Source organism: Ictalurus furcatus, chromosome 3 (genome assembly GCF_023375685.1).
Source record: "Ictalurus furcatus strain D&B chromosome 3, Billie_1.0, whole genome shotgun sequence".
NCBI lineage: Eukaryota > Metazoa > Chordata > Actinopteri > Siluriformes > Ictaluridae > Ictalurus > Ictalurus furcatus.
Genome location: NC_071257.1, coordinates 19,339,527 through 19,366,342, shown reverse-complemented (window position 1 = coordinate 19,366,342; position 26,816 = coordinate 19,339,527). Strand labels below are relative to the sequence as shown.

At 39.1% G+C, this 26,816-nt stretch overlaps 3 protein-coding genes across 4 annotated transcripts in view; 2 read left to right on the top strand and 1 right to left on the bottom strand.

Annotated features, from left to right (window-relative positions):
- wdfy4 (WDFY family member 4) overlaps positions 1–12,096 on the bottom strand; it is a 55,046-nt gene extending 42,950 nt beyond the window's left edge. Inside the window, exons 1-8 of one of the 2 annotated variants that reach the window (XM_053621267.1) lie at positions 11,639–12,096; positions 7,910–7,981; positions 6,553–6,782; positions 5,748–5,995; positions 4,415–4,526; positions 3,468–3,574; positions 2,828–2,962; positions 2,549–2,738 (exon numbers count right to left, since the gene is read on the bottom strand). In XM_053621267.1, coding sequence (XP_053477242.1) covers positions 2,549–2,738; positions 2,828–2,962; positions 3,468–3,574; positions 4,415–4,526; positions 5,748–5,975 — 772 coding nt within the window. In that variant the 5' untranslated portion in view covers positions 5,976–5,995; positions 6,553–6,782; positions 7,910–7,981; positions 11,639–12,096. Of the gene's footprint in view, positions 1–2,548; positions 2,739–2,827; positions 2,963–3,467; positions 3,575–4,414; positions 4,527–5,747; positions 5,996–6,552; positions 6,783–7,909; positions 8,022–11,638 lie in introns of those variants that run through there. The other variant, XM_053621268.1, reaches the window with a different exon arrangement.
- si:ch211-223a10.1 (uncharacterized) lies at positions 9,726–21,095 on the top strand. The gene is made up of 10 exons (XM_053621272.1): positions 9,726–10,907; positions 13,521–13,656; positions 13,806–13,916; positions 14,108–14,240; positions 15,381–15,559; positions 15,711–15,784; positions 15,887–16,049; positions 16,149–16,231; positions 16,326–16,516; positions 16,749–21,095. Exons 1-10 carry the CDS (start codon positions 10,799–10,801, stop codon positions 17,208–17,210), a joined length of 1,641 nt encoding a protein of 546 aa, XP_053477247.1. The 5' UTR covers positions 9,726–10,798; the 3' UTR covers positions 17,211–21,095.
- A 1,768-nt stretch (positions 21,096–22,863) lies between these two features.
- Positions 22,864–26,816, top strand: part of arhgap22 (Rho GTPase activating protein 22) — a 29,212-nt gene continuing 25,259 nt past the window's right edge. The window contains exon 1 of the mRNA XM_053621262.1: positions 22,864–23,700. Within this exon, the coding sequence (XP_053477237.1) occupies positions 23,652–23,700 (49 nt within the window). The 5' untranslated portion in view covers positions 22,864–23,651. The remainder of the gene's footprint in view (positions 23,701–26,816) is intronic.

The window sequence follows — 26,816 nt, the reverse complement described above, 5'->3', positions numbered from 1 at the left end:
TACCCTAAAGTAAAGTATACCCAAATAAGGCAATGGTAACAAATGGCTTTGTTGAAAACAATATATACAGTATCCATCATTTACCTTGTTTGGTAAGACTTTAGGGTATATAATAACACTTTAGAGTACATAAATATACAGTATCTCACAAAAGTGAGTACACCCCTCACATTTTTGTAAATATTTGATTATATCTTTTCATGTGACAACACTGAAGAAATGACACTTTGCTACAATGTAAAGTAGTGAATGTACAGCTTGTGTAACAGTGTAAATTTGCTGTCCCCTCAAAATAACTCAACACACAGCCATTAATGTATAAACCGCTGGCAACACAAGTGAGTACACCCCTAAGTGAAAATGTCTAAATTGGGCCCAAAGTGTCAATATTTTGCATGGCCACCATTATTTTCCAGCACTGCCTTAACCCTCTTGGGCATGGAATTCACCAGAGATTCACAGGTTGCCACCGGAGTCCTCTTCCACTCCTCCATGACGACATCACAGAACTGGTGGATGTTAAAGACCTTGTGCTCCTCCCCCTTCCATTTGAGGATGCCCCACAGATGCTCAATAGGGTTTAGGTCTGGAGACATGCTTGGCCAATCCATCAGCTTCACCCTCAGCTTCTTTAGCAAGGCAGTGGTCGTCTTGGAGGTGTGTTTGGGGTCGTTATCATGCTGGAATACTGCCCTGCGGCCCAGTCTCCGAAGGGAGGGGATCATGCTCTGCTTCAGTATGTCACAGTACATGTTGGCATTCATTGTTCCCTCAATGAACTGTAGCTGCCCAGTGTCGGCAGCATTCATGCAGACCCAGACCATGACACTCCCACCACCATGCTTGACTATAGGCAAGACACACTTGTCTTTGTACTCCTCACCTGGTTGCCGCCACACACGCTTGACACCATCTGAACCAAATAAGTTTATCTTGGTCTCATCAGACCACAGGACATTGTTCCAGTAATCCATTACCTTAGTCTGCTTGTCTTCAGCAAACTGTTTGTGGGCTTTCTTGTGCATCATCTTTAGAACAGGCTTCCTTCTGGGACGACAGCCATGCAGTGTGATGCAGTAGTGGCGTATGGTCTGAGCACTGACAGGCTGACCCCCCACCCCTGCAACCTCTGCAGCAATGCTGGCAGCACTCATACGTCTATTACCAAAAGACAACCTCTGGATATGACGCTGAGCACGTGCACTCAACTTCTTTGGTCGACCATGGCGAGGCCTGTTCTGAGTGGAACCTGTCCTGTTAAACCGCTGTATGGTCTTGGCCACCGTGCTGCAGCTCAGTGTCAGGGTCTTGGCAATCTTCTTATAGCCTAGGCCATCTTTATGTAGAGCAACAATTCTTTTTTTCAGATCCTCAGAGAGTTCTTTGCCATGAGGTGCCATGTTGAATTTCCAGTGACCAGTATGAGGGAGTGTGAGAGCGATGACACCAAATTTAACACACCTGCTCCTCATTCACACCTGAGACCTTGTAACACTAACAAGTCACATGACACCAGGGAGGGAAAATGGCTAATTGGGCCCAATTTGAACATTTTCACTTAGGGGTGTACTCACTTTTGTTACCAACGGTTTAGACATTAATGGCTGTGTGTTTAGTTATTTTGAGGGGACAGCAAATTTACACTGTTACACAAGCTGTATACTCGCTACTTTACATTGTAGCAAAGTGTCATTTCTTCAGTGTTGTCACATGAAAAGATATAATCAACTTTTGTGAGATACTGTATATATATAGGGCTAATTCCAGTAGACGCTGGCTGTCATATAGACTGCTTTTGTCAATCTTGGTCTTGCAATAACATCCAAGTAACCTTTCTTTTACTGACATAACACTCTTTGATAACACTTTATGGTGCCGTTCATAGACATACTGTATATACTGCATTTGTCTATGCACGTGTAAACATTATCCATGTTTATGCCAATGTTTTAAATCTCTCACTTAGTACAAGGAATTGCTGACTTTAAAAACACAAACTCCCTTCAAAATATCAAATTAGCAATGAGAGCACATCAAATAGACTCTGGAAGCATATGATCACAAACAGACGTCATTTAATCAGTGAAGTTGCTGATTTAAGTTATTTATCATTTGAGCATCATGTGAAGGCAAATTAACATAGTCGTTTTGAGAGACTGTGGTCCTATTCATCTATATACAACTGAAAAACATGAATATTTTTCTAGACCTCTACAGATAAAAAGCTTACTTTGTTTGGAAAACTTTGAATTAAGATGCTTGCAGCACACAGATGGATGAAAATCTATGCAAATCTACACAGAAACAAAAAAACAAAAACCTATATCTATTGAGAGATTAGCTAATGGAAATATAATTAGCCCCCAAAGACACAACAAGTGAAAATGTGTGGGTGTTTAAACAATTCTGCAAGCACACACTCTGCATTAACTACAAAGAAAAGTCTACAAGTTTGTGGCCTGTGAGTGTGTTTGTGTGTGTATATGTGTGCATGAGATTGTTTGTGCATGTGTGAGTGCACATGTGTGTATAGGGGAGGAGAACTGACCTTGCAGTGCTGGAACTGTGTTTGGAACCTGGACCGCTGATACAGCCCTGAGCACGCGGGAGACCTGCCTCCTCCATGAGGAGCTACACTGGTCCCACAGGGAGGTGAGAGCAATGATCAAACACTGCAGCTCCTCTGTTTCCACCAGCTGTTCCACAAACTGCACCTGTCTGCACAGCTGCAGGATCACCTGAAGCGCACCACGCATGCATGCTAAGCTCAAATGTTGTATTAAAAATACACAATGTGCTTGCTATTATAAGATCAGGACTGATTTACCTGAATTAATACGTCCTGGAACGAGCACTTGTCATCCTCCTGATCGCTGGCTTTTTTGGCAGAAAGGGCTACAAACAGATACAGGCACTTCACTAAAGCAGAAGCTAGTCCAGTGACAATTGCTGCATTCACTCCCTGTGGAAAACCAACTATTATCAGTTATGCTGTTTAACTAAAATACAGTATTTCTGACTTCACTCAGATAAAAACCTTTATTTTTAAATTTCATTAAACAATATATGCAGCATTTTTTTATTCACTGCTTGCAGATAATTATAGCGAGAACAAAATACCAACATCTTAAAATTAGGATTCATCTGGTTACTGACTACTGGGACAAACCTTTTGCATTTCAAACCTTGCCTATATATTTCAGTGATATAATATCTCTCGAACCTCCTTTTTAATCACTTTAAATTATTAACACCTCCCCACTAACTTTCCCAGAAACCCCTGACCGAATTAAAAATAATCTCCCACTAAAGGGCAACATGGTGAACACAGAGTAATGTGAGTGAAGGAAACTTGTCATATGCTGGTTAGTCATGTGGCATGGCTTATCATGAGCTAACTCCAGCACTAAATTGAATTAGCAAATATAATTGCTATTTCAGCCAACACTGATGTATACAGTGCTTACAGCATCACTGGTAGACAAAATAGATATGGCCTTCAACAGCAGCCATCCTTTACATCTGCCATGTTCTGCCTGTTGAAAAAACTGCTCCAGCTCAGCTCGTGCTTGTTCTATTGGAAACAAAATTAGACACAATATAGAGAGTAAATCCTTTTTATACTTTATAAAATATATTATAATTTAGAGCAAAAGTGTGAGACTCCAGTGTTACAAGGTCACAATACTTTAATTTAGTATTCATTCATTTTTCACTCACTAGCTGATTGTGAAGGCATTCATGGACTGAATTAGCTGCATTAAGAAGAAGAACAAGAAGAAGAAGAACAAGAAGAAGCACAGTGAAATAGGAAGTTGGTGTCAGAGCACAGGGTCAGCCACGATATGGCACCCCTAGAGCAGAGAGGATTAAGGGCCTTGCTCAAGGGCCAAACAATGGCAGTTTGGCAGTGCTAGAGCTTGAACCTCAACCGCCTGATCAGTAACCCATGGCCGGAAACATTGAGCCACCACTGCCCATTAGATAAATAAAAAATGCAAATTACTCTAGAGCTGTAACCCTCCAGGACTGGAATCTGACACCCTGATTTACAGTGAATAAAACAATTTGGGAGGAAACTGTAAAATAAAATTCACATATTTGCACATAATTGAATTGACGGTTACTACTATGTAATATACACAAATGGAAATTTGCACATCAACATGAACAGTGAATGCTCTTTGTTCAATCATATAATTCAGGATCGTGTAGAGAACAAATTTTACAATCTTATCTTCATGAAAAAGAGAAGCAGCTCTTTTCTCTGTAAATAAACCAACACCTACTTTCAGTTACTCTTCTGATATGCTATAAACATCCTCAATCCCACCCACTCTAACACATGCCTGACAATGAGCTGAAACACAGTTAATCAGGGCTAACTCTGCTGAAGGAAGCAGCCTGAGGGTACCTGCAGGTTTTTCTGCCACTCTCTTCTGTATGTGAAACACCAGCGTCTCTGTGACTTGAGTAGCCAAACTCTGGAGATCCAGGTCCTCAGTGGATCTATTGCTTTCATACACCTTACAGACAGCACAGACACTTTACATTAATTTTACTGAGGACCCTGGTGAAAATACATACAGTATATGAAAATGCATATGAAGCATATAAACATGTCACGTCAAAAAAACAATTTCCACTTTCTATGAAGCTCACGTTCATAAAAGTAGAAAGTTGGTTATTATTCCTTGTAAGCATATTTATAAACTCTAATAATGGCTCATAAAGCTTTAATAATGTGTTAAAAGTACTTCTTTGACAACTTATAATCATGTCGTGATTCATTATAATGAATAGCCACATGGTATACTGCACTTTATAACTAACAATGGTCTGTGCATAATTATAAAGCAACTGTAATATTTATAAATAATTACATTAATAAAAACATTCTAAATGTTTACACAATTGAATGCTTCACGTAAAGTGAATAATATAGCAAAATTATTCCTCATTACGGGTAAGTGTTGCCCAATTTTCCTGATCTTAAACCTTAAAACCATTGTCTCTTCGGGGAATCATAACCTAGCACTTCCAGAGAATACTTTTTCATTTTAGAGGGAACAGCAGAAGCATTCAAGCCATGAAACACAGATGGACCTTTCATTTCTCTATTACATGAGCACAAGTACTGTATGAACACCTTCCATCAATGATTTCACATGACTTCTCCAAAAGAAGTGTTCCTTCAGTGGAGCTTAAAGCCCATACGTGCACTCTCTGTGCAGAATCCAGTACTACTGATGTTCATTAACCCCTATATTATGGGCACATTACTAAAAGTCTTCAGCATTTATCAGTGTTAATAAGGCATATCAGTGGTGCTCACAAGATCATTATCCAATCTTATCCGGTAAGGGCCGGTGTGGGTGCAGGTTTTCATTCCAGCCAAGCAGAAGCCACATCTGAGTCTATTGAAAGCCAAGATCAACTGATTAAACAGGTGGAATCAGGTATGGCTCCTGCTTGGTTGGAATGAAAACCTGCACCCACACCGGCCCTTTGCGGATAAGATTGGACACCCCTGGTTTAGACAGAGGAAATATTTGTTTGATCTGAGTGGATGTTTGCTTTTATGAGGGTCAGGGTTGTTACATCCAATCAATACTGGATTATGCTTTATTTACAAAATATTGTTATGGAGGTCATGTTAAATCCAAAGTTCACAAAGTGAAAGGATTTCTTAGCTGATGTGTGCAATCAGATTACCTTCTCCATCTCTTAGTGTGATGTTGTGTTACCTGTATAAATATGGGCAGAAGAAGGAGGAGTTGCTCCTCTCGCTGTTCTGCTGATGCTTTGGCTAGCTCTAGAAGTTGGTCTTCAAGAGCCGTGGCTGCATCCAGTCCTGTGCATGAGTACTCCTCGTCCCCAGGCTCCATCTGAGGTTCATCACTCTTCAGCTCTATGCTCTCTGTACATTCCCCTGAGGCACTCAACTCTCCAGTCTCCTTATTGATCCTCTCCATATCTCCACCAGCTTCCTTCACTGAACAGGTCACAGGATCACATATACAAACAACTCCTTCTGTAAACTGCTTCCTGTTTGAAGAGTTAATAACCTCTGTCTGAGGAGGCTTAGAGAAACACTCAAGAAATATTCATTCCCCCTAGAGAACAGCGCAAAAAAACATTATTACACAACCTAACACTGTAGGCACCATTGTTTGTTAATCCTCATTTCACAAGATGACAATTATTCCTGTAATGTTGCATGCTTCTTATGCTGAACGGAGGATAATTTGCACTAAAAAAGATCTTCATTAACAGCAGCTACAGAGAACCCCCACAGTGTGCCTAGTTTTAGCACATGCTGGAAATATATGCCTTTTATAGTCATTCTGACGTTCCTTGTTTATGATTTCTCTAATTCTACCTCCGCATGCCACAGCAGAACTGGCAGGGTAGGGTTGTATACCTCATTCCACACCGGCTAAATGAGACAGATCACATGCACATGCCAGGCAATATGCATTGTACTCAGTTACCATACAGATCATTTGCAGCTGGTTCTACCAAAGCTTCTACAAGGTTTCTGTAACTTACCTGTTGTTTGGTGGGAGGCATCGCCTTTTGCCTTCAGGATAGTGAGGAGACAGTCCAACTGAAGCAAGGAGTCTTCTGTATCTGAGCTCTTAATAAGAAGCCAGCTGAGACATGTCTGTCAGGAACCTACCTCTTGTCTGCCAGTTAATAATCTGCACTGGGGGCTTGAACTTTGCACGAAGAGAAACTCTTACATCAGCTGCACATGGTCATGTGCCTCACTTCCTAGACTAGGAGAAAAAATGAGAAGTGAAGATCTCGTGTTTTTCTGCAGCTGACTCCAGATTTTTAGGCTCAAATGAAGATCCCTATATACATTTATATATACATATATACACACACATATATATATATATATATATATATATATATATATATATATATATATATATATATATATATATATACATACACACACACACACACACACACACATATACATATACATATACACACACACACACACACACACACACATATATATAGAGAGAGGGAGAGAGAGAGAGAGAGAGAGAGAGAGAGCTTCAAACACTATACACTAATGACACCTTATTTATTATTTCCGATTTCAGAAATGCTTATACACCTGTACAATTCTCCTAACTGCACATACAGTATAAAACCCAAATTCATGGCTGCACTCCTGGAAGGAAGGGGTGGGGGGGGGGGGGGGGGTTCGGGGGAGCGGGATTGGGTAATCACTGGGGTAAATGAGCCGCCTAGAATTCACCATTTTAGAACAGTACTGACCTCGTGTGGTTTGCAGAGGAATAATCACAAAGGTGGGGGGAAATGGGTGCAATGGATATGCTGGCATATATAAATTTAAAATATATATTTTTAAAGAAGAAAATAAACAAACAAATCAAATACACTGATTTGTTTGGTTTTTCATCTTTCTATATGGAAGCAAGATGAAAAATAGCAAAATTACAAATGCTGTAGACACCAAGACATGTTAGTTGAGGTCATCAGCAGCAAATTGATGGCTAACTAGAGAGTCCATTGGCAACATGCTATACAGTACTCCATACACTTATGCATGCTTGACCTTTTCCATTTATGTGTTAAAGATAAACTGCTGTTTTTGTTATTTATTCATTCATTTTTCCATCACTACCATTTATGAGAACAAACAGGCTGGGATTTACCTTAAAATCCAAGTAGATAGTGACAAACATCTTACATAACATGAACTTTTGTGTGAGGAAAATGTTTCACCTTGGCTTGTTAAGTATTCCTGTGAGCATTCTTGTTCACTACTTCACAATAAAAATGTGACAAAATCAATTAAATAGAAGAATAGTTTTTACATAGAGAGCACATAACATCATATTATATGACTTAATGCACTCACCAAACAGCAGTGCATTGCAGAAAATCATGTAGGTACAGGCCAGCAGCTTCAGGTAATGTTCACATCAACCATCTAAATGGGGAAAAAATGTGATCTCAGTAATTTTGACTGTGGGATGATCACTGGTTTGAGTATTTGATACCTGCTGATCTCCTGGGATTTTCACACACAACTCTAGAGTTTACTCAGAATAGAGTAATAAAGAAAAAACATCTGGTGAGCAGCAGTTCTGTGGACGGAAACACCTTCTTGATGAGAGAGAGTTCAATGGAGAATGGCCGGACTGGTTTGAGCTGAAGAAAGAAAGGCTACAGTAACTCAGATAACCACTCTTTACAATTGTGGTGAGCAGAAAAGCATCTCAGAATGCACAATATGTCAAAGTTTGAGGCAGATGAGTTACAACAGCAGAAGACCATGTCAAGTCCTGTCAGCCAAGAACAGAAACCTGAGGCTGCAGTGGGCACAGAATCGCAAAAAGTGGACAGTTGAAGACTGGAAATATGTAGCCTGATCTGATGAATCTTGATTTCTGCTGAGGCACACAAATTGTAGGGTCAGAATTTGGTGCCAGCAGCACAAATCCATGGATCAGACCTGCCTTGTGTCAACAGTCCAGGCTGGTGGAGGCGGTGCAGTGGTGTGGGGAAAGTTTTCTTTGTAAACTTTGGGCCTCCTAATATCAATCAATCATCTCTTGAATGCCACAGCCTATTAATCTTACAAAACTACAAAAAAAAACACACAAAAAAAACCCCCACCAAATACATCTTGTTTGCCACTATCCAGTTATGACTAGCTCACCAGCTAAAACATGGTGCAGTAGCTAAAAGACACATCAATGGATGAAATACACAGTTCTACAGTGAGCAAAAGTCTCAAACAAAATTTGCAGCAGGAATAATTACACATTGTGCTTACTAGCTGTTTATTTTATTTTCATTCTTACCCCGCATCTAACCTTTACCAGGTGTTTTGTGTATTTAGTGATATTCCCTCGCTGCTGCTGAGGATGGCCCCATATGGACAGCCTGAAGATCATTGAGATTACTGAGGATGGTACCACTTAAAAACCATGAAAATGGCTTTGGCCACAATTCATATGAACAGTTTTGCTATGATTGCTTAGGACTACAATTGCCACGAACAGTTTTGCATTCAAGTCTCCATCAGTGAACAATGGATAAGTTCAACAAAACAGACTTCATGTGAAAACTGTAATGAATTTCCTGGTTACACAACTGCACTATTTGACCATGTAGTGCACAGTTACAGAAGGGATTTATTTATAATTGCCCAATCCATGGTCACCCAGATGAGGATGGGTTCCCTTTTGAGTCTGGTTCCTCAAAAGGTTTCTTCCTCATATCGTCTCAGGGAGTTTATTTTTCTTGCCACCGTCATCTCTGGCTTGCTTAATTGGGATAAATTCATACTTTCAAAATTTATATCCTGAATTTATATATTTATGTTAAGCTGCTTTGGGACAATGTCCATTGTTAAATTGAATATTCATTTGGATATATTATAACTTGATATTTCAGTTGTATATTTTGTCCTTTTTATACTGTCTGCAACTTTAAATAGACTTTCTCTATTCTAGACATCTTTTAAAAAAATTATTCTACACTGTTTGGTCTGGGAGAAAGGGCATATCATTTTTATGTACACAAGTGCTGTGAAATGTCAATAATGGAAATGTTGAAATAATTCCACTGGCTCTGCTCCAGTTTGTAAATGAGCTCTTATTGAGTACTGTTGTTTTCTTATTTAAAGTAATTCCGCATTACCACAGGCCTAATACACTTGTGCATTGTGTTACGTCTACTATGCTTGTCAGTGTTGCAGTAAGACTATTTGAATCACAGTGAATGACTAGATTGTGTATATGTTCAGGGGAAATGTTCAGCTAAAAATCCAGCTTAGTCTGACCATGTACCAGCTTCCAAAACACAGGTCAAGATGTTCAAACTTGTAGAGCTCCTTTACCAGCTGGAAAGGATGGTCTACCGGCTTCACCAGCTCGGCCTATGTTTTGGTAGCTGGTAGATGGTCAATAGAGTTTTCATTAAGGGGTCTGGACCTGAAATGTAAACAGTATTAAGGACATTTAAGTTGCAATAACTGACCTTCAATAACTAACCTTCAATTATGTATTTTTAGAAAATCACCCAGTTAATAGCAACATTGGAGGTTTATCTGTCTTTTTGACTTGACACCTTACTGATTTAAAACCATCAATGCCCTTATTATGTGTGTATTTAAATTTTTGTTCGTTCATTCAACCATTTAAATATTTAGCGTAGATAGGTTAGAAATACAGAAACCTAAAATGTTTCAAATGTTAATATGCTGGAACGTTTTTTTTTTTCCTACTTGTACTTTGAAGCTCAGTTATGTTGATGTCGATCGGTAATCACGTGAATACAAGATCCCAATCAGATGCGAGAATCGGGGCTGAAATACTGGGATAAGTGAGAGACTTTAGTAATCTAATAGGAATATCTAGTATATAGTTATTTATCTCTTTATTTTCTTTTATTTATGAATTATTGTTTTGATATTATTATTATTACTTTTTTTTGTTTGTTTTCATTTTATTTTATTTTTTCTTCCAATCTTCTGCCCACACTCCAGTCCAGTAGGTGGCGGTAATACACCTTTAGTGGTTTGCCAACCGCCATTAAAACAAAGAGAAGAAGAATCGGGGCTGTCCAATCAGGTTTGGCGGCGCACATTAGTCTTGCTGTTTCTGTATCTTTAATATGTTGGTCGGTGTAAAATCGTTGCTTTATTACACCGACTGAAGAGCACTGTTCTTTTCCATTAAAGTATGCAGACTACGGGGATGAATAGTATTATATAGGTGTCGGTTATAACTGTGGCACAATGCCGCTGGTGACTAGAGGAAGCTGTGTGTTTGAGGCGGTTCAAAGGGGAGATGGTGAACAAGTGGAGCTGCTCATTCAACAGGACCGAACCATCCTGAAACAGAGAGGTGGGTTCTTCAGACAGCTGTGTTAATCAGGCCTCTGTGCCTGAAAGGAGTCATGGACTTAACAGCATTTCGTCTCTTGTTGTTGTTTGCAGCGGGGCCGGTGTTAGTTATGCCGGGGCCCGGAACAAAACTGTTTAATTGCCCCCCTTCCCTTTACAGTTGGCTTGGGATATTCTGCGCCATGCTTTATTAACAACTATTCAAACAACTGCCGACAAATGTCATTCAAAAACGTTCACCAAACTTGATTATGTAACCTGAAGCTTGTTCAAAACGGTTTGCGCTGCACCTATGGTAACCGTTCGAAATAATCTTTTATTCGTGCGAACAACTATTAGGACAACTGTAGTGTCATTAAAAACATTCATTCAACAAAATGCACTCAAAAACGTCTCGTAAACTTCGAGTAGCCTAAAACAGTACATGGACAACAATAATCCAATATTAACCCGATTAAAACAATACTCTGATTAAGAAACTACACTGTAAACAGAATGACAATACTATCCACTGCACCTTTTTGGTAGCGAAGTCGTGTATAATGTCCCTGAAGTTCACATTCTGTGCCAACTGGCTCTCTATGGAGGCGCACAAGAGCGGAGTTTGTTGAGGTAGAAAAATGAAAGCCTTAAGAAGCGACTAGGCTTTGGGGGAAACGGCGTTCTGTGGCCACATGTGAAGAACCATACACGTGTTAGTGTAAAAGTGGTAAATGCATTAACATATCCAACCTTGCTTCTTTGATTCTTCACTCTGTCTTCCCAGTTTCAGAAATTTCGCCATTTGCTGTCTTGGGTGTATGATGTCATCTCTCTCTCTCTCTCTCTCTCTCTCTCTCTCTCTCTCTTTCTTCTTTTCTTTTCGTTTTTCAGCGCCAGATTTATGAGTAGGCATTTTGACAGCTCGAATAAATGGGAGGGTGTGAAGGGGTGTGTGTGTGTGTGTGTGTGTGTGTCTCTCCCAAATAAGTTGTAGGTTCAAACCATTATGTGGGCCCATAGTAAGGCTACATACAATGAAGAAAACTGATTCTATGGAAACAAGCAGGATATATTCCAAACAAATAAAACATTTTCTAAAACATAATGCTGTTTAAATATGCCACCAATAAATGGCCAACATGCATTGGGGGAAATAAGTATTGAACACATCAACTTTTTTTTCAGTAAATATATTTCCAGTGTGGTTATTCACATGAAGTTTTCATCGGACATCAGTATTAACTTAAGACATCTGGAAATATAAAGAATTCACAACATTAAAATCCATAAATATATTTGTGTAATAAAGTGGAATGACACAGGAAAAAAGTATTGAACACGCTAAGAAAAACCTGTTCTCCAAGGCAAGGAACCAGCTGAAATCTGTAAGTAATTATACCTCCTAACTGTGTGAATTAATATCAGCTGGGTTAGTAAATTGACAGTCTACAAAAAGGCTTTGCGTTACCAAGGTGTCACACAAGAAACATCTCATGATGGGTAAAAGCAAAGAGCTCTCCCAAGACTTTCACATTTTATTCATTTAGCAGATTTTATGAATCACACCCTTATTGTTGCAAAACATATTGATGGAATCGGATACAGACGTATTTCAAAACTTCTGAATACTCCAGTAAGCACCATTGGGGCCATTATCTTCAAGTGGAAGCAATATCACTCCGTTATCAACCGATCACACACAGGAGCTCCTCACAAGATTTCTGACCAGGGAGTCAGAAGAATAGTCAGAAGAGTAGCCCAGGAGCCAAGGACCACTCGGAAAGAGCTCCAGAAACACTTGGAGGCAGCAGGTACCATCGTCACAGAGAAAACAATAGGCAATGCACTTCACTGCTCACCCTCACCCGCAGGACTCCATTACTAAAGAAAAGGCATGTCGAAGCTCGTTTAAAGTTTGCTACAAGTCATTTGGACAAGCCTATGAAATACTGGGAGAGTGTAGTCTGGTCAGACGAGAGCCAAATTGAACTTTTTGGCTGTCATACTACACACCATGTTTGGAGAAGAAATTGCACTGCACATCACCCTGAAAACACTATATCAACAGTGAGGTTTGGAGGTGGAAGCATCATGGTGTGGGGCTGTTTTTCATCACATGGTACTGGCAGACTTCAAATAATTGAAGGAACGATGAATGGATCCCTTTACCCGGGAGATTCTCGAGAAGAATCTGCTGCCATCCAGCAGGATGATATAGATGAAACGTTGGTGGACCTTCCAGCAGGAGAACAATCCAAAGCACAGCAAAGGAAACTCTCAATTGGTTTCAGAGAAAAAAAAGAAGGGGTTAGAATGGCCTAGTCAATCACCTGACTTGAATCCAATTGAACAAGATTTAAAGACAATATCTTTAGAAGAATGGGCCAAAATCACACCTGAATACTGCAGCCGATTAATTTCTTCATACAGGAAGTGTCTTGAAGCTGTCATTACAAACAAAGGCTTCTCCACTAAATATTAAATAAATTTCATTTAGACTATTCAATATTTTTTTCCTGTGTCATTCCACTTTATTACACATAACTTCATTTATGGGAACGAAGGCTAGCCCGTCTGGATTTGTGAGTATCACACATAATCATTGGAAAGTAAGACCGTGTTTTATTTTCAGGCTGGGGTGGATTTACTGCCCTCCATTTTGCGGCTCTTCATGGGAATCAGCCAATAGCTGAACTCCTCCTGAACAGTGGTGCGAACCCCAACATACCCTGTGATAGTGGACAAACCCCCTTTCACTTTGCTTGCCGGTATGGAGTCCCTTCATGACAAGATATCTCTCCATTTCATGTTGTTAATAGCAGAATGCAGTATAGTGTACAGCACATTTTCCACCCACATTTTTGTCTAGCAACTGGTGCAGTATATGCGTTGTGATTCATTTATTTTTCTGTAACAGACATGGCAACATCAGAATCATGCACAAAATGTTGCAGCAGGGCGCAGACATGCGCATTGTAGATCAGCAGGGGAAAACATCATTGCATCATGCAGTCAGTGGAGGAAGCATGTGAGTAACTGAATTTTCTGTTTAATCTGATTTAAACATTACGCTCAGCTCATCTGCAACCTGTGTCTTGTTCTGCATTAGTGTAATTCCTGTGAATTCAGGACAAGCAAGGGCCATTGCTGGGACTGGGATTGAACATTGATAATATCTCATAGCACTGATAATCTTTTTCACTGCTGTCTGATGAGCAGTGTTGCCATGCAGTACCTCTGGGAGACGACCATGTTCCGATTCTCAGATTCTGATAAGTTCCTGATCACCCCACTACACATGGCGGCATCTACCGGGAATACAGATGTGGTCCGGTATCTGCTACGAGAAAATGTAAGCTGTTGAATTGGGTTGGAAGGTACAACAATATTATAATCCTGACACAATACACTTATATATTGAGGTTTCTCAGCGCTTTTATAACATTCAGGGACTTCCACTCAAAAGTGGAACATCCAGTATATTTTTGTACTGAATATTTTATTGTGTTAAATCGTTAGACTTATTTTAGACCTTAAATAAAATCTTCATTGCACTACTACTACTGCCACCACCACTGCTGCTGCTGCTTCTACTACTACTACTATTCATAATAATAATAGTATTATTATTATTATTATTATTATTATTATTATTTTTTATTTTTTTTTCATAGATATACAGTGGGGTCCTAAAATCTAAAACCACATTGAAAATCTTAGATTTGTTTTTCCCTTTAAAATAGGAAATAAATATAAAATAAAATTAGAATGTTTAAATATTTCAAACGAAGAATTCAATATCTCGAATATTTAATATTTTCTTTTATTTTAAAGTGAAATAGAGAAATAGTAGTAGGAAAAAGCAAGAATAATAAAACAAACTGTTTTCATTAAAACATTTTTTAAAAGTTGCAATAGAATTCAACTTCATCATGCTTTGTTAAAACATCCTGAGATGTCATCATATAATACTGTATATATGCCATGTCACCTTCCTTATTGCTTCCTCATACACTGTCTGAAATATTTCTTAATCCATTCATCTATATAAAGGAGATTAGGCATGTATTTACACATTTACTACCAAATTTAAACAAATTTGTATATTGTAAGCTCATTTAAAGAGTAAATAAGAGGGAGTGAAAACTACCGTAGATGTGTAGATAATGTGTTCGATTGTCTAAACATACAGTATACCTCTAAAGCTATTAGTTCATTAACAGTGTTAGTGTTATTTTTTAGGAGGTTCATTAACAGTTGTCTATATACAGACCTTTACTAGGTCACTGTAGTGAAGTGGAGCAGACAGAGATTTCAGGGATTTTTACTAATTGGCTTTAGGACAATGCCATCATAACCCAATCACTGTAAGTCTATAATCATTTGAACACACGTGTGTCTGTCAGGCCGTAACATGGGTAGAAATCGTAGGATCAAACATTTAATAATAAATATTCTTGCAGCTGATTTATTTTTTTCTCTCCCTAATCAGAGATGCTTAGCAGATGCAGTAGACCACCAGGGGGCAACAGCGCTGCACGTGGCTGCTGAGAAAGGCGCAGTTGAAGTGTGCTGGTTACTGCTACGCCGCACCGGACTCCACATTTTACACGTGAAAACCCACAGTGGCCTCACACCTTTAGACCTCTGCAGTCGCGGAACGACTTGTAGGTGTGTTTAACACCGCTATTCGTCGTTAGTTGCTCCTCTCAGAGTGGAGACGTAACAATTATAAGCCATAAGACGTCATTCTGCAAAATCACGTGCACCTTTTGTTCTCTCTGTCAATGTTCGTGTCATTCTTTATCTTTATGTATTTCAGACATCGGCAGCTCACCAAAATGTTGGTGAAGTTCATCAACAAACCAAAGGATCAGAAGCCCAGAGAATCATATGGTAGTTTTGAACTGTCTCAACCACACACACACACACACACTCTAGAGTATGTATGTGAGGATTTCTACTCTGATGGATGTTGTGTTTTTATATCTAATACAGTGCTGTACTACTGGACGCTTCTTTTGCCGAGTATCAGTGGGGCAGTGGTGCTACTCATAGCTGCGTCCCTGGGAGAAAAAGGAGGTGTGCTCTGTGGACTGTTCTTTCCCTTGCTGGCAAAAGTCACCTTGTCTCAGTACCACAGAATGAGTGACTATCAGAGGTTAGAGGGTTATGTTACTATCCCGTGTCATTATGCTACTTTATCACATAATTTATTTGGACTTAAAAAATTTTTTTTTCTTCTGTTTTTCACTTCTAGGTTACCAAATCCCATCTATCTTGGAACTTTGACTGCAGGCATGATTCATACCTTAATCTGCTTTTACTATAAAATTCTGCCTAATATCCTTCACTGGAAAAAGCTGATATATACTGCATAAAAGCTGTTTTGATTGTTCTGATACACACTACATTAACGTTGCCCTTAACCTAGTACATATTTGGCCAGCTTATGCCCTCTTAAATGTTACAGTACTTCATTTCTCTGTGGTTATCTGGCTTTTCTGGAAGCTTCTAACCCAGGATCCAGGACAACTGCAGGCAGCCGATACAGATCCTAGATTCTCCAGCATAGCAGACTTGGTGGAGTCTAATCAGAATCTCAGTCGGTTTTGTATTTACTGTGAGGTGAGAAAATTCCATAGCAGACGGAATGTCTTGATTTTTACTGATGGGGATTATTATTATTATTATTATTATTATTATTATTATTATTATTATTTTTGTTTGTTTATTTTTTGCTAGTCATCTTGATTGTAAATTACTAATTAATAATTAATAATATAATATAATTTCTCTTCTCAATTTAGATCTATTATATTAGATTTCTGTCTCATTAATTTCCTATTTATCATTTTAGCTGTTCCAAGTGGCCAACTGTAAGCACTGTCGTCTGTGTGACATTTGCGTCATGGATTATGATCACCACTGCCTCTTCCTAAACCGCTGCGTGGGCCGGAACAACCACCGTGTCTTCTTACTCTTCTTACTGGCCATGATAGTGGCTCAGCTCTTCTTCGTCAGCATTGCTGGATATTACCTTCAGTGGAGGTCGAAGGTGGAAGAGGGTTTTAGCTGGAGCTCAGTAGCAATGAGAGAAGCGTGGGTGCTTCTGCTTCTCATAATCAATGCACTTGCTGTCCTGTGGGAGACCTGGCTGCTCTCTGAGCAGTTTAATGCCATCTCTACTGGAAGCACCATGTACTTCAGACAATGTCACCATAAGAAGTCTTCTTGTAGCAAGCGTGTGGCCACAGTTGTTTTGTTTCTGGTTGAAGGGAAGAATTTTAGGTGTCAAAATCAAAATGCTGTTGATATTTAACTGTAACACAAGTGACTTTCTATACAGACAGCAGCTTTACAGTAATTTTTAATAGTTCATGAAGATTGAGGAATAACTGATGTCACTTGGAGTTGGTTTTAATTGAAATTTTTTTTTTTTTTAACTGAACAAGCTTCACTGTGTGCTTCTTACAGAGGAGGCATTTCATCTTCTCACTGTTTGGTACACGACTGTTTTCATATTGACCAAAGAATTAGTTTGAACTTTTGCACTGAACCAGTTAATGTATTCATACTGTTCATACACAGATCATAGACTTTTGAATATTTTATTATTTTGGCCTCTTTCAGTAGGAAAATGCTCCCTGCCACACTGCAAAAAATTTTCAGGAACAGTTTGAGGAACATGACAAAGAGTTCCCCAGATCTCGAACTGATGGAGCATCTGCTGGATGTGCTGGACGGACAAGTCTGATCCACAAAGGCCCCACCTCATTACTTACAGGACTTAAAGGATCAACTGCTAACATCTTGGTGCCAGATACCACAGCACACCTTCAGAGGTCTTGAGGAGTCCATGTCTCCACAGGTCAGAACAGTTTTGCCAGCACAAGGGGACCTACACAGTATTAGGCAGGTGGTTTTAATGTTATGGCTGATCGGTGTATACACACACATCAAATGAAGCACCTACAGGTCAGGTTGATGTTCACATGAAAAATCATAACAGGGAAAATGTGATTTCAATGGCATGGTTAACCTGGGACTTTCATGTACAACAGTCTCTAGAGATTACACAGAATAGTGTAAAAAACAATAAACATCCACTGAGCAGCAGTTCTGTGGGCAGAAACACCTTGTTGATGGATCAGAAGAGAATGAGCAGACTGGATTGAGCTGACAGGAAGGCTACAGTAACTAAAATAAACACACTTTACAACCATGGTGAGCAGAAAAGCATCTCAGAATGCACGTGAAACCTTCAGGTAGATAAGCTACAACAGCAGATCACATTAGTTTCAATTCCTGTCAACCAAGAAAAGGAATCTGAGGCTATAGTGGACACAGGCTCTGGACAGATGAAGATTGGAAAAAGAAAACATTTTAGCAATCTTCAACTGTCCAGTTTCAGTCAGTCTGTGCCCAGTGTAGCCTCAGATACCATGTTCTTGGTTGACATATACAGGTGTTCCTTTTTCCAAACACGTGAAGAATATTTCATACATTCATATTGGTCAGCCTTGAAGTCTCTCACTGGCCTCTCTGCATATCTGAATCGTAAAACTAATATTAAACATAAATTGTATAACAAGGTTAATCTATCTATCCTTATATCTGATCAATAGTTATAGCAGAATGATGAGTACCAATGTTAGCATTAATCTGAACAAAGGCAGCTCATTTGATTTAACTGTCAAATATAATAACTTCTGAGTTGTTAAGAACATGTTTTGTTTGCTGCGTGCAGTATTGGACAGACTCCTTGCATTAGAGTCTAGAGTGCTCTGCTAGAGCAAAAGCAATGCTTTTAAGCTGAGATTTCATCATCAATCATCTGCATAGTCTGTGTTTGCTCTGAGCCTAATTTCTCATTGATTTTCTTGTGGTAATACCAGTCAAGTAAAGGAACATGAATCTGCAGAGTTGAGAAGGACGGCCATGGATAATTACATTTCATTACTGCTCTGACACAGGCCTAGTCACTGTTGCATCCACCCTCATCCCTCCTTCTTTGTCTTGTCAGTGCAGATTTCAGAGGAAATGCAATTTATCTGCTAATCTCCAAGCATGTGTATCAAGGGCTTCAGAGCAGTGGGTTTCAATCGGTGGCCTGAGATGGTAGAGCAGAGAAGCTGTCAATGTAATCAACTTTAAAATAATCAGTAATAATCAGAAAAAAAGTTTTATTACTAGCCAACTTGAAATATTTAGTGGTCCCTCCAGGATTTCACAATTTTGCGATCGAAGAAATGACCACAAAATCAAGCTGATGTGGATCATTCAGAGGAGCTTTCAATTTTCCTAAATTACAACAGATTTTCAGCAGATTTGGGATGAGATGTGTCATGTGACATCATCACAATGCTCGTTCAGACAAAGCCCTCTTCGATTCACGCAAGTCGAAGACATGTATAACTGAAACGTCTCATTTCCCAACAAACATCACTGCGAAAGACCATGCAAAACAATTTCGTGCAATTGCAATTTCACCAATTCAAGTAGTTTTCCACAAAAACTCTGCAAGTTACAGCGAAATTATGAAAAAGCCGTAGCAAATTCAAGCATTTTTGGCCAACAATAACAAAAAAAAAGCCCTCTGTGAAATCCTGTAGGACTGATTTAGGAGAATAGTTATTTGAGTCAGGATAACATTGCGGTGCAGTGGGTAGCATTGCCTTCTACATGCATGTCCGTTTCCTCTGGGTTCTCAGGTTTCTTCCCACTTCCCAGTGACATGCCAATAGGTGAAGTGGCCATGCTAAATTGCCCGTAGGTGTGAATCTGTATGTGAATATACTGTATTTGTGCATGGTGGCCTGTGATCAACTGGTAGCCCATCAAGGGTGTATTCACACCTAGTGCTTAGCATTCGTAGGATAGGCTCTAGATCCACCGTGAACCTGACAAGGATAAGCAGTGGTCAGAGGTCTTTTCTTCTTTGATTTCCATTACATTAATTATCATTCAGTTTGTAAGTTTATCGGTCAGGTAGGTTCTAACAGATGTAAATGTGCTGCAGGAGTTTCTGTGCACAGTCATGCCAGCCAACTGCTATAAAATGTTAAGAATTTTTCTTTTAAGAAGTCCATGCTTAAAGTTTGAACAGACATTAAGACCTCTGTATTGACATCACTGTGTTTACAGTAATAATGAGATTGTTTGAGGAAGTGTTACCCACCTTCAACTACACAGTCTTTATTAATAGATTAAAATATAATCTGTCTGTAATATGTTAATGTGCTGTTGTTCTGCTTCTGTAGTTCTGTTTCTGTCTATAACTTGATTGTATATTAGGGCATAAATGTCTAGAATGCTGTCATTCCAGTTTTGATGTGATTTGGTGGAGGGTTCAAAAAGACATATCATGAGGATTTTGTGTTTTGCTCTCCTGGCTATGGAGAGCACAATTTCCAAATTTTATTTTAACCTAAAACATGTGGATGCACATCTGTTTTTGGACCTTTTCTTAGTTTGTGTAACCTGTGGTGTTACATGGTGGTGCAGGATGCAAGAGCTTAATCAGTCTGTGTTTATTTGAGCTATTTTATTGGTTAAGCACGTGTCAAAACAGGTTCACAAGAATGGAGCAAGGTAACTCCTAATGATAAAAACAGACACACTAGGGTCTAATCTATCTATGCTTAGCCATTTTGGTCAAAGATGGCTGTTTGGAAGTTCAAAATCCACATAGATACATCACCAGTCATCAGTACTTCCTCAAAAGACACACCCCCAAGGCACATGCATGAGCTCGAACTAGACTATGCTTTCATACTAATGCAAGAGGGTAAGCTGTATGAATTGACAAGCTCCATGACTGACAGGCAAGTACAGATGTCTCTTTTTCCTGATTAAAATTTTTTACTTAGACTGAGGCACCACAGAGATCAGATTTTTTTCTTTCTTTCAGATTTTTTCCCCTTCTGTGCAGATATTTCAGCTAGCACAATGTGAGGAGCTAAACATTACAAAAAGTGTTTTGGCTTTTAAACACCTGTAACAATTGTAAACCATTAATAATGAACAAGAAATAAAATTATGTATAAAATAATATACACTTGTCATATCGCCAATGGTCACAAATATTTTGCTAGATTACAGTTAATCACTAATATAGAGTAGTAAACTAATTGAACTACAGCAAAGACAATGCAGATAATATACAGATATACAGTACTTTAACTAGCAAACACTGTATATATTTACACTCACAGTCCACTTTATTAGGTACACCTGTGCATTCATGAAGTTATATAATCAATCATGTGACAATAGCACAATGCATAAAATCATGCAGATACAGGCCAAGAGCTTCAGTTAATATTCATGCTGGTTTGAGTATTTCAGAAACTGCTGATTTCCTGGAAATTTCACATACAATAGTCTCTAGAGTTTAGACTGAATAGTGAAAAAAACACTGAGTGAGCGACAGTTCTGTGGGTAGAAATGCCTTGTGAAACAAACTGAAACAAGGTGTTTCAGTTTGCAGACCACATAGGATGTTTTTGTTTTTCCCACCACTCTGGATAAACTGTTGTGTGTGAAAATACCAGGAGATAAGCAGTTTTGCCATGGATAAGTCACAGAGATCACATTATTTTACCATTCTGATGTTTGAAGTGAACATTAACTGAAGCTCTTGACCTGTATCTGCATGATTTTATGCATTGTGCTTCTACCACATGATTGGTTGTTTAGATAACTGCATGAATGTACAGGTGTAGATAAAGAGGATGGTGAGTGTATGTTTGTTTGTGTTTCTTATTTTTACCTTTTATAGGGGTGACATTTGCTTGATGTTGAATGATAGCAAAGTGAATGAAATGCAGACAGAATTTTTATATTTCTGTATAAATTTGAACTAAAACATCATCAGATTTTCACACAAGCCCTAAAATTAGATAAATAGAACCCGATTAAACAAATCAGACAAAAATATTATACTTGGTCATTTATTTATTGAGGAAAATTATCTAATATTTTATGTCTGTGAGTATGTGAACCTCTAGAATTAGCAGTTTATTTGAAGGTGAAATTAGAGTCGGGTGTTTTCAATCAGTGGGATGACAATCAGGTCTGAGTGAGCACCCTGTTTTATTTAAAGAACAGTAATATATCAAAATCTGATCTTCACAACACGTCTGTGGAAGTGTATCGTGGCACAAACAAAGGCAATTTCCGAAGACCTCAGAAAAAGAGTTGTTGATGCTCATTAGGCTGGAAATGGTTACAAAACCATCTCTAAAGAGTTTGGACTGCACCAATCCACAGTCAGACATTGTGTACAAATGGAGGAAATTCAAGACCATTGTTACCCTCCCCACACTGCATTCCAGCATAAGAACCTTATACCTTCTGAGAAACATGCTGGTGGTAGTATCATGGTTTGGGCCTGTTTTGCTGCATCTGGGCCTGGACGATTTGCCATTATTGATGTAAGTCAATGAATCAATGAATTCTGAAGTATATCAGTGAATTTTCTAAAAGAAAATGTCAGGACATCTGTCTGTGAACTGAATCTCAAGAGAAAGTGGGTAATGCAGCAAGACAATGACCTTAAGCACACCCTAAGTTGTTCAGTTAAAGAATGGTTAAAGGGATAAAGTTATTGTTTTGGAACGGCCAAGTCAAAGTCCTTAATCCAATAGAATTGTCATGGAAGGACCTGAAGCTATCAGTTCATGTGAGGAAACCCACCAGCATCCCAGAGTTGAAGCTGTTCTGTACTGAGGAGTGGACTAAAATTCCTCCAAGCCAGTGTGCAGAACTGATCAACAGTTACCGGAAATGTTTAGTTGCAGTTATTGCTGCACAGGGGGGTCACACCAGATACTGAACGCAAAGGTTCACATACTTTTGCCACTCAAAGATATGTAATATTGGATCATTTTCCTCAATAAATAAATCACCAAGTATAATATTTTTTACTTCTTTTAGGACTTGTGTGAAAATCTGATGTTATTTTAGGTCATATGTATGCAGAAATATAGAAAATTGTAAACAGTTCACAAACTTTCAAGCACCACTGTATATAAAAAGTTGGAAACAAGGAACAGGTGAAACCAATCAACAACAATACATAAGGGTCAGTGACAACAGGATACTATGAGCATATAAGGAAATAGACAGTTGGTGCTGCAGAAGGCTGGGTCAAAAGGAACAGAATCAGTATGGAAGTAATTGTGTATGAATAATTTCTGTCGTCTTGTGTTTATTACGTGCAGTATCTTCATTCCATCCTCTGTTATAAAAATGTCTGCATGGAAGACAGCGAGGTAAATTTTAGTGTTATTTATACTAAGCTAAGCCATTTTCACTTCTGTATTAGACAGCTTCCTGAAAGTCATCCTGAATGTAGCAAACACCATCCTGGATTTTGCTTTGTGTGTCAGCCGTCACATTCTCACATTACCCAGTTGTCAGCTCTTTGACACTTTTTGTCTGTGCTGTCATGTGTTTGTGTTGTGGGAGATGCTTCCACAATGCATTTGATTTGTTGTAGTAGGTTAAGCACATGGTAACATCCTGTTACACAGCATCTTTGTTTTAATAAGATTCACTACTGTGGAGTCTGTTTCCCAGTTCTACTTACATTTTGGTGACATGCTCGTACTCTAATTTCTTTATTTAAATCGAGAGCTGACTGCATTGAGTACATGGTGTCATCAGTCTTAACCTTCACTTGCAGTACCTACATGGAGACAGCAGACATCAGCTCTAGTACATATTGGATGTTTATGAAGATGGACCAGGCTCAGTGATGAATAGCACAAAGTATCATCGGCTGGAGAGAAACTTGAAGCGTTTAGGTAATGACCCACATGCTCCCACATTGTTGAACTTTCAGCAGCAGATGATCATGAAATCTACACTAAATAATTAATGTATACAGTATATGGCTCAAGATTGTGTTACCGTTAACCCCATTCATGTCCTGTGTGTATATACCAAGCGACTCTTTGAATGAAGTTTTGAGTGTCACATGTATGGTGATATATCAAGTTCAGAGAAGCAAAAAGAAACATTACATAAAGATGAATAGATTTTTTTTTTTTTTTAAATGAGCTAAGTTTAAATTATGTATAATTACCAGATATTATTTATCTTGTCATTATGAAATATTGTCAAGTGCAAGCTTTATTTGTAATTTAAGGAGTGTTATACAGAGTACTCTTTATAGATTCTTAACTGTGGAACATTATGAGATAGAGATGTTCAAAAAAGAATTATAATAAGGATGTAAAGTAAGATAACAAGACAAGTGTTATCACCATGCTATTAAAACAAGAAGACAAGACACACCAGTGCAATACACATAATTAGATTGTCTCAGTTTCTCATATTATATCATCTTGTACGTATCATATTCACCCTGAGACAGTTACTTGTTTATTACACTGCTTTTTGGGTTGTCTATTATGTCGGTAGTAGTTGTTGTAGTAAGTGCCTAATATCGTTCCTTAGAATGAGAGAGTGGGGCTTATGGTTGGAGTCAGACCCCATATAAATGTCTAAGTGATCATTAATTATATTAAAATATTTCATATCTAGAAAGTCAGTGTTTGAGAAGCATGTAAAATGGCGTTCAGTTTAAGAGTCTGTAAAACCACACATTTATGAAAGATAATGAAAGCTGGTTTAAGTAAATGACATTTCAGTGTGGACCTGTGACTAATGCAGACAGATTACAAGTAAAACAGAGAACATGTGACAGGAACAGGGAAGTGGGATTGATACACACACCCACACACACACACACACACACACCCACACACACACGCCCATGCCCTCATCAGCAGTTACCGCATACACCAACTAACACAAACCACAAAGCCAATTTGGAGGAAGGAAGCAGGAGGAAAATGGCGAAGACCCCTTCTGTTTCTTCTCCGCTGAATTATTGACAGTAATCACTCAGGCATTTAATGGCCAGGACAGAGTGGAATTCACTTGGGTGGTGGTGGGGATAAATAATTCATCATGGGTAAGGGCAGATCTGAGCGTGTGCAAGAGGTCCTCTTCTCCAGCTGCCTCTGCATAATGAGAGTGGGAGGGGCTCAGGAAACATACAGCTCAGAGCAATGGGCCAGTGGTACACGAGAGGGAGAGAGAGAGAGAGAGAGAGAGAGAGAGAGGGGGGGATGCTGGTTAGAGCCGGTGGATGAGGTGCAACAGGGCGAGGCAGTGGAGGAGAGGCTAGTGAAGATCCAAACATGTGGATGGGAGAGTGCACTGCTATCCAACGATGAGCACCATGCTGAGCCCCAAGATCAGACAGACGAGGCGAGGTAAGCACTGCACTGCTTCTCTCTGTCCACTCCCATCCCCTCAGCCTCAACACTTTTCACTGCCTCCCATGCTCTCAGCATCCTGCTTTCATCTCATGTCTCTCGATGCTCTTGTACGGCTCAGCATAGATAATACAGCTCTGTTGCTTCATAACCTGTTTTCATTTGATTAGTATGAATATTGACCTAAATGACTTCTGGTTCCTTGTCACTTACCTCATTGAGTAAGTGAAGGTTCCATGCTCTTTATGAGCTGAGCTAAATGTGAAGGTGGCATGACAGAGACAAGTTATGACTTAAGGATGCAGCATGATATTTCTGACACATGCTCCTTATGACAATAAGCAGAAGTCTTCTAATGTCTCCTGATATGTTGATATGGGTGATGTCATAAAAGCTGTATGCTTAGTTATGTTGCAAAGTTTCTTTTGGTTGCATTGCAGATCCTATTCTTAGTTCTGTGGTACGTTGTAGTTTCAACACTCAGGCGCTGAGGTCTTACACATAATAAGTCATAACAGCTGAATGTCAACGTTAGCTCGTTTAGGACTGCTCCAACAGCCGCTCGTATAAGAGTGTGATAATCAGTCGACGGTGGTGCTAGCAGAATGGCTAAATACAATTGGAAATCTTAAGATGGAGCACTTAAAGTGACTGGTCCAGTATGCATTTGCAGAGTGCATGGTCCTGTGCTGTGCATTTGTCTCTTGAAAGCAGGTTAAAGGCGTGGTGCTTGTCTGTTTCAGCACTAATGCATTCTGGCTGTAAAAAGCTATTTGTGGATTGATCCCCCTGCCTGCTGTGCAACATAATACAGGCACAGGGAGCTGATCTATACTGCTTTATTGCTTACCTCTGCTTCTGTCATCCTGCATATGGAACATGTCACGTTTGATGAGTGTTCTGGCTTCACCTGCCATGTTGGACGCTCCACCAGCATGTTTTTCTCATGTTGAGCAAAGATCCGAGGTCACATCTCATTTTTTGCTCTCCAGTGATTTATTACAGTTGGAGCTCGGCCACTCACAGATCAGCTGTCAGAATGTGTGTGTGTGTGTGTTTTATTTCTGACTGAATGCCAGCATTTTCACATTAGTAGGTTTGCTTATAATTATATCATTATAATTAACTCATGGAGTAATGGCAGCATAGAATTTTGTTAGACACATGCTGCTAATGAGTCTAATGAGACATAAGCCTGACCCCATCTCCAGGTCATGCTCATGGCAGCATGATTTTAATTATTGATATGTGAAGCGATTACATTGTTTGTTTTTTTTAGAAGAGAGGGAAGCCATATTTGCATTTCTGTCACATACAAAAGCAGCGTGTATCTATTCAGCAGTGGTATATTGCTCAGGCACTTTAATTAATTGCTGTAAAACACATGTGGATGAGTGCCATCACAAATGGAGGAAGTTTCATCTGCTGATGAATTTGAGTGTGGAGCCATTCAGTCACTAGATTCACTCACTATATTCTCTCAGTGTTATTGGACAATTGGACAGAAGCCCTTGCCATTAACTATGTGCTGTTTAAAGACGTTTATGTACATGCCTGAGATAAGATTTATTGCCGATCGTGAATGCTGGACCCCCATGAAAAATTTTTAACCTTAGAGTTTTCTGCTGGAAAAG